This window comes from Mya arenaria, chromosome 10 (genome assembly GCF_026914265.1).
Source record: "Mya arenaria isolate MELC-2E11 chromosome 10, ASM2691426v1".
In the NCBI taxonomy this organism is placed as follows: domain Eukaryota; kingdom Metazoa; phylum Mollusca; class Bivalvia; order Myida; family Myidae; genus Mya; species Mya arenaria.
The window spans coordinates 19,280,156-19,293,632 of NC_069131.1; the positions used below are offsets into that span (position 1 = coordinate 19,280,156).

The window sequence follows — 13,477 nt, forward strand, 5'->3', positions numbered from 1 at the left end:
TTCGTATTTAATACCTGTCTTGTAATGATCAGCTATATGAATATATCCATCCATCTGAAGTTTCTGTTAATTGACACTTAACTATTACAGTATTACAATCAGACCAATAAAATACTTCTGAAAACTTTACTGACTTGCTGACATTATCCTTGATGTATATGCAAACAGATATCTGTGTCACATCCTGAAAGTGCAAAGGAGTCATTTTAGTTCCACAAGATGATGCGTTGTTCGCATTACATTACAGTATTAGTCCCATGTAACACACTGGGTGATTCAGTTGTTTCAACGCAGTCGTTATCACACGCTGAAATAGCCATTGAAATTAAGGGCAGTTAGTATAACTATCTGTTTTACTTCCATATAAGAGTTACAATATGCAGAGGTGTTACTTTTTTAGAAAAGAAACAGTGAGAAAGATTTTACCAGCTTGACCTATAAACGCACCGACAACATTTCTGTTCTGTAGTACAGTACGAATTCGCTGGATTGATACCCGTCGGCGTCGCTAAATTAGGCATTTTTCATGCATCAAAAATGCAAAAAGTATGGTCTGATCATATATTCAATGAATAGCAACAACAACATAATAAAAGCATTTCACAAATACATTAAAACACCCTTTCCAAGTTCCATCCATTTGAAGGCAGCCAGATCCTACTCGCCGAAGACAAAAAATATTTCAAGTAGCAAAGAGCCTCAACATTACTTAACACTGGTGGATTGAATTTCGTTTATGGACCAGAACTAAGATACATGAATGGCTCTGACTAGTCCGGATGGTGTGTGTGTGGGGGGGGGGGGGGTTGAGTAGGGGCCGAACAAATCAATCCATGTGTTCTTCTTACGATCATATCTAGGAACAAAAATAGAAATAAAGTTTACAGTTAGGAAGATACCAAGCGGGGTATCTTTCGAAACGAACACATCAGGCGCAAAGGACTCCAAATGACATTTGGTCCGCGGAAGGGTTGGGCTCGTGTCACGCCCGGGTGATTTTTTTCAATTGTAAGCATTGAAAGACTCGGATTTCCAGTGAGTTCAGGTTTTGTTTTCATGTTTTTTTCTCTAAACCTTTTTACATTTCAAATAGGTGTTAGATCTAAAACTAATATCGTTTGGTAACATTTATTCACTGAGAAAGAAATTGCTAATATGATAAAACAGTAATACACATGTTATGGACACGTTTGTAAGCACACATTTAATACTAGTAATTTCTATTTCTGTAGCAAATACAAACAGTCACAACAGTCACAAATAGTCACAAATTAATAAATCACACACATTAAATTCATTTTAATCAATTAGGGTAATCATGCCATGGTGACCTGTATATTCAATATCGTGTCAGACATGTATTAATCTATATGCGCGTAGCTTCATTTGAAATACAATTTAAAAAAAATGGTATCAAATTTTGCGGCCCAATTGCCGTTACTAGCTAGAATAATGGGACCGCGGCCACGGCCCATGTGGTACCAGCTCCTACGCGCCTGAACAAACTGAGAAAATCTCGAACAAACATTACATGATTTTTCGAATAAGTGTAGAGCACTCGAACAATGGATTTTTGAAAGTAAAAAATGGGTAATTTATCTGCCTATAGTCGAGGCTGATATTTCTTAGCATTAAAGGGTCTGCAACCCTGCTATTATAATGAAGAGAACTGGTTATTAATTTGCATTATTTTAATAATCATACATAATTATATGCATGAATTTACATTACATGCACCCTGACGATGATTTACCAAGATATCGCTCCATTAAATGAAGTAACCCTTTGCCATGACAATGATATACATTGGAGGATTGTACATAGTTCCATTATACATTTATGCTTGGGTTCACCATAAGTAGGACACTGAAGTATTTTAGGCTTAAGATAATGTCAAAGATTCTAATGCTGGAATTTCTGATGTTTTGAAGCACAGAATCTATGGTTTTGGGTCACAAAGGGTAAATTTTGGTAATAAAAATAATAACTTGAAAACAGATTTGGCGTCAAACCTACCCTTTTTTAAAGATGCACTCTTATACCCATGTAAGATTTACCATAACTAATACGATTGTTTAAAAATACCAAAAAGGATGAATAAATGTCAAAACAATGGTTCTTATGAAGGATACCGAGTTATATTTGAAAGAAAGTTGCAGAAAACACGGTATTCCAACCTGATACGACTATTGTTAATCACAGGAAATCTTTTAGCATTCACCAATCATTTAATATTTTTGCGTTTTTAGCCATTCAAAACACGATAACAATCGTGCTATCAGTAAGTTATACTTTCCATATATGTATTATTTAGTAAGTAGTTAAAGGTTTATCGCTTAAAATGTATGTTTCTTATACATGGGTATGAGTTGATTTTGAATAAGAGTGTCACTTTAAGGCAGGTGACCGGAGACAGAGCTTGTTTGCCTACCTAAAACTTATACCTTTTAAGTTATTATTATGGTGTAAATATTTGCAATAAATACACATGTATCGACTTCGTATATAAACACAAATCAATCGCGGTACTCGATAAATATGGTATAAGCCAACCATCACAAATTTAGTGCAACGCAACCTTTTACAGTAATCAATCGGAACACCTCGGCCGTCGTTTTATGGCGGAGATGGTCAGGGTGTTCCGATTGTAAACTAGTGTAAAATGCGGCCCAAGTAAGGCCCTATGATATTTGTATACGGAAAACACGGCCCTTGCGGGGATCATGTAAAATGTTTATTATTTCTTAATTCATTGTTAAATTTCGTTCGAGCGTTCCGACCGTAAACTTATTTGGTAATAGTGTGAATAACTGTATAGGGTAAAACACCGCCCTATTATGTGATATACGACTCTATAGATATATTGAAAAAAAATCTTTATTCATTGAAGTTCGGCTTATGAAAAAGAAAAAAAAAATGCATAAGAAATTCCCTACCAATACAGCTATCAAAGAACAGTATTAAAATGCTTTAAAATATGCAAGTTTGAAAAGTGACCGTAGATTTCACAGTCTTTGGCGACAAAGTTTTTCAAATGAATATCCCATGGTCCTATTTGTTTTATCTAAATTTATTTTCGAAATTAAGAAAAAAGTTAAGGAAATATATTATTCAAAATCGTAGAATGCTGGCGAAGTCAACCATATATAAGAATATTTATAAAGTTGTCATGGATCACGGCTATATTTATGCTAGCTTTTCTTATGCCTTGGCCCAAAATGATAATGTTTCTATTTGTGTGAATTTCTTTCCCGCTGTGCACTTTTTTATGATGTTGCTTATTATGATGTTAAACGTGTCGGAAAATAGCTCATTTGTTAACACACGTGTATTACAAATAAACATTTCTTGCCTTGTTCTAGTGATACAAAGGAAAGTGCCGGTGCTTTAAAGAACCAAGCGGTTGCATGCTTCGCACACGGATCTCTTGTCACGGATCACTCTGTTTCTTCAAATGTTCATATAAATTGACTGAGAAGTGCAGTCACTGCTATCTTCATCTTACTAAGTTCATTAACCACAACACATCCCAGCAAACATGCACATATGGGTCCCATATGGGCTGTATGTGGGCAAGCCCATATGGGCTTGTCCATAAAGGACCAATATGGGTCCCATAAGGGCAACGCCCATATGGGCTTGCCCATATGGGACCCATGAGGGTCCCTTATGTCGATATGAAGTAAAACACTGACCAATGCAACAAATATGTGTTTAGGAAATAGATATTTATATGTTTTGAGATGGGTGTAAGTCACTCAGATGATGAAAAACGCAGATAGTATTCTTTTGTTTGCCCTTATGGGTCCTCTGTGGGTCCCATATGGGCTCTGCTTATATGGGTTGGCCTATATGGGACCCATTAGGGTCCCATATGCTGCTATGTAGTATAAAAATGATATTTCTGACACTCATCCCGAGTATTGCTTGCAGTTATCAAAGTTATGTTGTTTTTGTATTGTTTCGAGGCACTCGGGTGAAAAAAAAATGCACACATTGTTTGTACATGTACCTATATTGGCCCCATGTGGGTCCCATATGGGCTCGGCCCACATGGGAATGCCCATATGGGACCCTTGTGGGTCCCTTATACAGATGTATAGTGAAAAAAACCTGATCATTGCAAGGACAATGCGTTTGAGAAATATAAGTTTTGATATTATTTCAAAATGTTTTTCTTTTGACACAGAATCTCGAGATCGATGAGAAAAACGAAAAATAATTTTTATGGTTACCCTTATGGGTCCCATGTGGGCCCCATCTGGGCTAGGCCTATAATTATATATATTATATATATATATATATATATGGGTCGTACCCATGATCGAGGGTCCCTTCATACTGCTGCATGTAGTAAAAAACATAGCTTAATGTGTTTTCATTGTTTATTAAAGTCACACGGATCAGATAAAAACGCACGTGTATCCTTATGGGACCCATGAGGGACCCATTTGGATAGCCCATATGAAAAAACAAAATGTTTACGGGTGTATAAGAAAATATCTTTTATCTTTTCTTTTTTCGTTTCGTAGGCATTATGACAAAAATAGTTTCCCATTCTGCCAACTCATTGCGTGTATAAATGGCACGTTTAAATTTTTTATAATACAAAAAAAATACAAAATCCGCGCATGCATATCACGAATTTCCTGTGCCGCCAGAAACAAGATCGGTAAATATTGGTTTCGAAAATCAAATCGTTTTTATAAATAAACCAAGCTCCCGGGAAGTCCTGACATAATTATGTATTAGAGGTATTCCCTATTATAATTACCAACGTCTTTAAACAATATTTTAATTGTTGAAATATCACGGATGAATGGTAATTAATCTGATTCACCTTTAGTAACCTATTTTCGCGATTCTGGAAATTGAATAATCCATCGTTGAATACGAGATTTTGGGCATTGCAGTAGATTTTATATTTATTTTTTGAAATTTTGTTTCTGTTTTAAATTACCGTTTACCACTTGTATATATATTTACGCAATTGACACATTTTTTTTTATCTAATCCACGTTTTCTGGCTTGCTCTCCTTTCTAAATTTGGACTTTGATTTCATGATATGGTAGAAATGCAATATGCCCTTCTCTGCTTAATGTAAGGAGTGTAAAGTTTTGAATCCCAAAAACCGTTGTGATTAGTTGAATTTGAGCTTTCTTGTTCAAATTTTTAGTACATTTTCTGCTGCTTATTTAGCTTTTTTGTTTCATTATGAAGGATGCTAAATATTATAAGGACTATCGTAGTGTAAAATCAAAGGTTGCTAAACATTTATCTTTAATTCAGCTGGACCTTTCCAATGCACATGATGATCATAATAAAAATTCTGACCCTAGCGCAGTTTCACCATCAGGGGACTCTTCTCAGCATAGTGAAGAAAGTTTGTTTTCAAATCTGGGTCATATTCAACAGTCATTGTCTGCATTTGAATGTGACCTCACTGTCCATGAGGATACTGTTGAAAACGAGTCGAGAGTATCTACTAGGTTAGGTCAAATTTGCCCCTCTGTTACTGACGACAGCATCTTTGATATAGATGCTGCATGTGAGAATAGGTGTCTTTCAGATTTTGATTCTGACTCGTCAGATGACACATTGGATGATTCAGAACTTGAAGATGATCTGCGTGTCTGGGTTTCACTGTTCAATATCCCAATAAATGCAGTAAGAGATCTCCTTGGAAAGTTAAGAAAATTCCATCCTAATCTGCCAAAAGATCCACGCACACTACTTAAAACAAAAATAAATTACGAAATAGAGAGTATTGGTACTGGTTCTTACCATCATTTTGGTCTAGAAAACTGTTTGTTGGAACAGATTCAACTTCAAACCGTATTGGATATAGGTGACATACCTCTAGTACAAGTACAGCTCAACATTGATGGTTTACCTTTGTTCAAAAGCTCAAGCACACAGTTTTGGCCTATATTAGGCAGAATATGTCGCCCTTTTGTTTCTAAGCCATTTCCTATTGGGATTTACCTTGGAAAGGAAAAACCCAATAGTGTAAACAATTACCTACAACGGTTGGTCAATGACATCACTGTAATGAAACATTCTGGTATGAAAGTGCCACAAACAGACCGGGTTATTCAAGTGGAAATTTCTTGTGTAGTTTGTGATACCCCAGCTAGAGCATATGTCAAGCAAAATAAAGGTCACTCTGGGTATTATGGATGTGATAAATGTATACAAAGAGGAAGGTACATAAACCACCGTGTTACATTTACAGAGACAAATTCAACTCTGCGAACAGATGTTCAGTTTGACGAAATGGAATATGCTGATCATCACATAGGTCAATCCCCACTTTCCCGATCAGGTTTAGGTCTAGTTAGCCAGTTTCCTCTAGACTACATGCATCTTGTGTGTTTGGGAGTTATGAAAAGGCTTCTTTTGCTTTGGACAAGAGGGGTTGCTAGGCAAGGCTCAATATTCATTTCGCGTGTTTCCGACCGAATCTCTCATCTTGGGTCATTCTTGCCAAAAGAGTTTCTTAGAAAAGGTCGGTCTTTGCATGAAATAGACAGATGGAAGGCTACAGAGTTTCGAATGTTTTTAGTATACACTGGTCAAGTTGCATTCAAAGGAATTTTGTCAAAAGAAATGTATGAACATTTCAGGTTACTGTGTGTTTCCATATATTGTCTGTCAAGCCCAGTTTTATGTCGGCATTATAAGGACTTTGCAAATGAACTTCTCATAACATTTGTGAGACAGTTTGGTCATTTATATGGAGAAGACCAGTATGTGTACAATGTTCACGGTTTAGTCCATTAAGCAGATGATGTTATGAGGTTTGGTGAACTTGACAGCTACTCAAGCTTTCCTTTTGAAAGCTATTTAGGGAATTTGAAAAAGCTTGTTCGTAAACCTAACTACCCTCTTCAGCAAGTCATCAGAAGGCTGTCTGAGAAGTCAAATGCTACAAGAGAGCTGATCATTCCAAATACAGGAATTGTGAAGAAAAGGCATAATAATGGTCCACGCATTCGTGAGTTTGTTGATCATTGTCAATTTGAAGAGGCCATTTTTCCTGGTTTTGTAATTTCGACCGAAAAGGGAGATAATTGTATTCTCTGTGGTGAAAAGGTTGGTCTGGTCAGAAACATTTTGACACCATCTGAGGAATCAGTTGACAGAGTCTTTGTTGTACAATGGTTTAGGTCTCATGTTGTCAGCTCCTTTTACACAGAGCCCCTTCATTCCTCAGATTTAAGAGTGTTCAAAGTTTCCCAACTGTGTGATGATATTGCTACAGTTAGATTGCAAGAAGTCACATGCAAATGTGTTTTGATGCCATACAAAAACAATTCTGTTGTTGTTCCACTAATTCACACAATTTGAAGGTTTATTATATATATCTTGTCGCTTATTGAATTTTGTTTAATATATGTTTCATGATAAACAAATTTGAAATTTATTTAAATCATTATTTTATAAAGTCTATTGGATGTTTCGTTTTGTTTGTGGTCGCTTATAGTGTGATGTCACTGATAAATACGTTTTTAATACCGAAGATTTTACGAATGAATTGGGGAGCGGGCCTTTAAACAATGTAAACAAATACTCTTATTTTGACTGTTTGACTGGCAGCCAAAATACTGTAACAAATGAGAGAACATTATGGATGATTTTTGATATTATTTTGAATACTAACATATCTTGAATTTGATTAACGAATTTTGCAGAGAGTGAGGAGTGACAGCTAGGATATGTTATAGAAATATGACAGGCCTTTTTCACCTCTTGTCCAGGGTCAGAATATCTGACCCTTCCCAATTCAAAAATAGGCTTTTTTCCAATTCAAAAGAAAAATTCCAAATTAAAACCCAGATTTTCACTACAAAAAAGGTTTTGGTAAACAAAGTACAGTTCTGCTGTATTGAGATTGGAATATCTTGAGAGTATGTATTATTGTATAAGGGGATTTAAGCTTTAGTTTGTAACTTAATTTTCCTAAATATTTAGCATAAAAATCCCCAATTAAGACCAGGGGCCTGTATGATATGAAATTAATAATGAATAAGTTTGGTAAGATCATTAGCAAGTATGTAATATAGATTGATCAAAAGAGAACTAATAAGTATAGCTAGTTGAAATATGGTAATACATATGGGTGGTAAGAAAAGAGTCTGTGAGAAGGGACCAACTATGGAGATTGATTAAGATGAAATAAAGTAACAGTTAGGTGTGAATTATGGTAATGAGAGAAAGGGAACATTATATATAGGTGTGAATTATGGTAATGAGAGAAAGAGAACATGGATTCTGGAATGGATGAATATGATTGACAGATAATGATGATGGATGATTGGATATTGTAGAGGTGTTAAGTTTTGGAAATGAGTAGTAATTGGATGTAAGGAGTCATGTGATATAAGAAGGTGTGTTTAGATCTTGGAGGGAAAACTCAGAAAAAGTATATCAGTCAGTAAGAAGTTAGTATTAAGATTGTTAAGTTTGAGCTAGGTTGCAAGTTTTGGAATATTAAATTAAAGGTTGGTTAAGTTTGAGCTAGGTTGCAAGTTTTGGAATATTAAATTAAAGGTTGGTTTCTTTATTTTTGTCACTAAAATCAAATTTGAAATGCGATATTGTTTCACAATGACTTTGTGAATAGGTTGTCCGCTGCTACTTATTGTTGGGTTATTGCAATAATAAATGTTTCGCATTCACCAGATAAACGTTGAAAACAGGTATATTACTCCTATCCTGTTCGCCAGACGAACAAAGCTATTTATAACCATAATAAATAACACGGACAATTTTGTAGTGTAAACTAATGACCATTCATAATGATTTTTTTAGTATTTTTAACATTCACAAGTAAAAATGTGTAAAATGTAGGTTTGTCAACCCGTACATGCATGGTTTTAAAGTTACCAAAAGGTGAATCAGAGAGAGGTTGGGTTTTACGTTTTGCTTTTGACAGCCATGTGATGCTGCATTTATATTTTGGGGTTCAAATTATGACAAGCATACTATTAAGATAAAAGCTGTCCAGATTTGAGAAAAGCTAGAGAACTTTGAATGCACTAGCTAAAATTTTAAACTGAATGCAATTCGTGTATCAAAATTAATAATGTTTGAACAATTTCCATCAGTACATTATTTCTTGAATTAATACCATTGAAATTCATTAAAATGATGTAATTGGTGTTACCGCAGAGCGGGTAAATGTCAGAACTTACCAAGTCCAAAAGAATTGACTTCTAAACTTAGGTTTATATATTAAATGGTCTGTTTAGTTAACAAATCATTATCTGGTCAGTGAAAGTCTATATAAACAGAGCTTGTGTTTCTTGTATGGCACAAGCTTATTTAAGCTGTATAACATATATATGTATTCTTGATTTATAATAAAAATCCTATTGTAGACAAACATACTTTAAAATATGCATCTTGTCACTTACAGAGGACTATGAAAAGGTGAGCCTTCGAATGAAAAAGGCAGAAGAGACCACTGACCTGGCCACCTCTGATGAAGAAAGAAGCAAAAGAAAGAGAAAGTAAGTAACCACATTTTTAGCTCGGGTAAATATTAAGTTTTAACACCATTGTTACGGAGCATAGTTTCCATTTTAATATTATCGTGTAAATTATGTTAGAATCGAAATAATAAGTTCCCTATCGGGATATATCTTTCTCGTTTTCATGCTGAAAATATATCTCTCTATCAGGCCTTCATAATATATTCTTCCGCATGAAAACTCGCAACCGTGGTTTATTTACATATAAACCCCTCTTGGGAACTTTTATTATTTCTTAAAAAACCACTTGGTGCATTGCAATGGAACTTCACACAAGGCTTCCCAGTCATCAAACCTACTAAATTAATCAAGTGAGAAAACTCTTGCTTGCATGTAGTTCTGAACAGCTGTCATTTTTGTCTTCTGTCAGCTTTGTACTTCTCCTGTGATATAGTCTTTCCTTATGTCTTTTTACCATTTAATTTTTTTTCAGCGCTATATATGGCTTAAACGTGTGTTGCTGTGCAGTAAAGTCCAATCAATCAAATACTACAAATATTGAGTACAATACCCTTAAGACACCGTTAATTATGAATGATATTTAAGGTCATTTGGTTAAATCACATTTATTTTTATTTTATAGGCCAGCGAAAAAATTGTATGAATCTGACTCTGATTCTGACTTGTCAGATGACAATGAAGGACCAAAGAGGAAGCCAGCCTCATCATCCGCACTGACTTCTGACAGTCCAGGATCGCAGTCACTGTTTGCTGCTACAAGATGTACCTACACTCCACCACCATTACCATCACTGCATATGTCTGCTGTTTCCTCGCCATCAGTTTCCCACAGGCCACCACAAGCAACACCCAGTCCTGTAGCAGGAGGCTGTTCTAGTACACCAGTTCGTCCAGTGCAGGCCCCACTGGCACATTCCATTGGAACAGGTAATATTTGTTCAGTGCCCACTTTATGATACACAGTCTAGTTTGCATGTGTCATGTTTGTATCACAGTATATACAGATTTGCAGGTTTTTTTACCAGGTTTTCCAAAGGAAAACTGGTTATTAGATTGGCGATTGCAGAATGTCGGCGGAAGGACCCCAAAACCTTAAAAACTAAGATTATCTCACGGCAATGTGCCAAATCACCTGATAAATGTTCACTCAAATACAAAGCCTTTGTGATCCTACTGATCCCTTGTTTATTTATTATTTTTGTGTAAAATTGTAAATGATAAAAGTTTGTTTGCAAGAAGAAATAGAAATGTAGATATAATGTTTTAAAGTGTAAAAATGGGATAGGATGGTCTTATATGACAAACAGATGATATATTAAGTACATATATATTTTAGGTGCGGTCACACAGATTTTGACAATCTTGGAGGAAATGCGGGAAGAGCAAAGGGGGATTAAGAGACTTCTTAATCAGTTGGTGTTGCAAGGAGGCCCGGTCCCAGACAACATGAATGCTCTTCCGGAGGGAATTTCCTTCCCAGTGTCATCCCTGGAAGCAATGGAAGCCTTGGAGGAGCTACTTCAGGACGCCAACAATGCAACAGCTGTGGTAAGCATATTGTGCATTTAGAAGGAAATGTCAGACTGATGAATACTGTTATAAACTTTGAAATCTTCTTAGATAACAGGGAGAATCGGTTCATTTTAACCTTAAAACACTGAGTATTTATAATGAACTGATCAAAAGTCGAGCAGCAGACATTTCATTGAAAATGTAAATCCATGCTGTCAACAGAACATAGCCTGGTTAGACTGAAGGGCAAGCCTTTTACTTTCGCCCTTAGCATGGCAAGGGTTTACTAATATATGCATCTGACTTCCCTAGCGGTTAGACTGATGTTACAATGATATTAAATGTTTTTTGTGAAAAGACATCTTAAACTATAGACTGTTAGGGATTTATAATAAATAATAACTTTGGCAGCATATGGATTCATAATTTGCCATGTTCCATTTAAGGCGAGATACATGTATACCATTGGTGGGGTAGATATAAGAGAGATGGTTGACAGATTTATGAAGGAGACGCTCACCAACAATGTTGCAAAAATGTACAACATGAAGGGGTTGAAGGGCAAACAGAAGTTCGGAGCTTGTCACTGCTGAAAATCCTGTTCCGTAAGTTGATGATTGTGAAAATTTTTTTGTGATTGATTAATCCTTGAAGAATTTATCAGAAAGACATGAGAAAAAGATTTAACAGTATATATATGGCCAGCATCATGCTAAATTAGAAAATGGACCTTGTGACATAAACAATCCAGAAAATAACTGTAAATATTATTTGTGCTAGTCGATCATTTTCTGAAAATTGCATGATACAATTTATATTTAAGTAGATGTTTCAAAGCATCACACATTAAGCAAATTTAAAAACATTTTCAAACGTCAAATGATTACATCTGAACAATTTTGGTTTTATGTATTGTTTTCCATACAGACATTGTAATAAAGACTGAAATACTGTCAAAACAGTCGTAACACACATACAAACAAAACAAGAATTAGCCTGCATTTCAGATTTTATCATTCCTTGACAGTTGCAGACCTGCGTCCTACCCTGCTGTATATTTATAAAAAGCTATCTAAATCCTTTTATAATCTTTGTTGCTAGGATGTGTCCAGAGGAACCCAGCCACCCGTCAATCGACATTGAAGGACGTTGAACTGGAAGTTTCCAAATGGTTGACAGGTTCAAGAGACCGTGATGGGGGGAGGACAAACCGGAGAAAGAGACCAACGCAAGGAAATTCTTCAGACAATGCTGAGGAAAACTGAAATTGTTTTTGAACTTTATAAAAGCATGCCTCAAAACATTTTGTTTGTAGGGACCTCGTGTTTGAAATGTGAGTTCAACCAGTTGCTAGTATGTATGTTGCACCAACACTGTTTATAGGTCGTATGGGGCCGAACAGGACTGCAAATGTTGGAATTAAAAATTCCAGTCCTGTTTGGGGCCATTTGACCTATAAACAGTGTTGGTGCTACATAAAACCCAACCAATAAGTGATCTTATATTGTCGTTTAAAATTCTTGTAAAGTTTTACATAGCGACTGGTTGTACTCACAGTAGGTTTTTCTTATTAATTAGTATAAAACTTACAATGTCAAGGCAATTTTTGAAATATTCAATTAGATATTTTTGTAGTTATTAATGTAAATTGGCACCTCCACAATTTCATTTCTTATTAACACATGTTACTCCACCATCTGTACCAAAACAATAAGTTTTGGAAGCATTTAAACAGTGCTTTTGATATGCATGTTGCAAAAATCTGGCCAAGCAGAGGTGTGCAAATAAACAAACTCGCATTATTTCTTTTCATAAATGTGACTTTATTGTTTGGTCCGTCCTTATTTGTATTTGCTGCCATCATGAGATTCGTTGCTCTTTATATTTTTTTTTTAATCCTTTAATTGTTAGAATGTTTCTGTATTATCAGGGCTCTCACTGGGTCAAAAAAAGTTTTAGCCAATTGACTCGCGCTGAAAATCACGGGGTTGCTAGAAATACCATAGTCATCAGCTTCCCAACCTGATAACCCCCAAAAATAGTACAATTCTTCAAGTTATGATTTTTTGAATATATACTAGAGGCAATATTTAAGATTTCATGTTTTTATTTGTTTTCACAAAAGCTATTTATTTCATCATAATAAATAATACAGCTCTAATTTATCCTTAAAGACGACCATGCAAAATCATGTGTGATATATATATTTAAATATGAAAATTACAACATTTGTATCTACAAAATCAGTTTCATAAGTATGTACTGACAGAGTCATTTAAACTTAATAATTAATATAATATTTCAAATCTTGCAGACTCAACTTAATCTTAAACAAGGAACAATCCATGATGTCTGATCATATCACTGTGTATACAGTAAGCATCATTTTGACCCCCTAATTACACAGGTTTAAACAAATCTACATATTGATTTATAGCCCCAATTTTAAACATGCTGTAACTAGACA

The 13,477-nt window shown here is 35.2% G+C and overlaps 1 protein-coding gene across 1 annotated transcript; it reads left to right on the forward strand.

The window, feature by feature from the left end:
- The first annotated feature begins 5,215 nt into the window (after window positions 1-5,215).
- Window positions 5,216-11,603, forward strand: LOC128204423 (uncharacterized). Its single transcript, XM_052905838.1, has 6 exons — window positions 5,216-5,668; window positions 6,896-6,998; window positions 9,423-9,516; window positions 10,121-10,425; window positions 10,835-11,046; window positions 11,457-11,603. The coding sequence occupies exons 1-6, from the start codon at window positions 5,216-5,218 to the stop codon at window positions 11,601-11,603; spliced, it is 1,314 nt and encodes a 437-aa protein (XP_052761798.1).
- The last annotated feature ends 1,874 nt before the right edge of the window (window positions 11,604-13,477 follow it).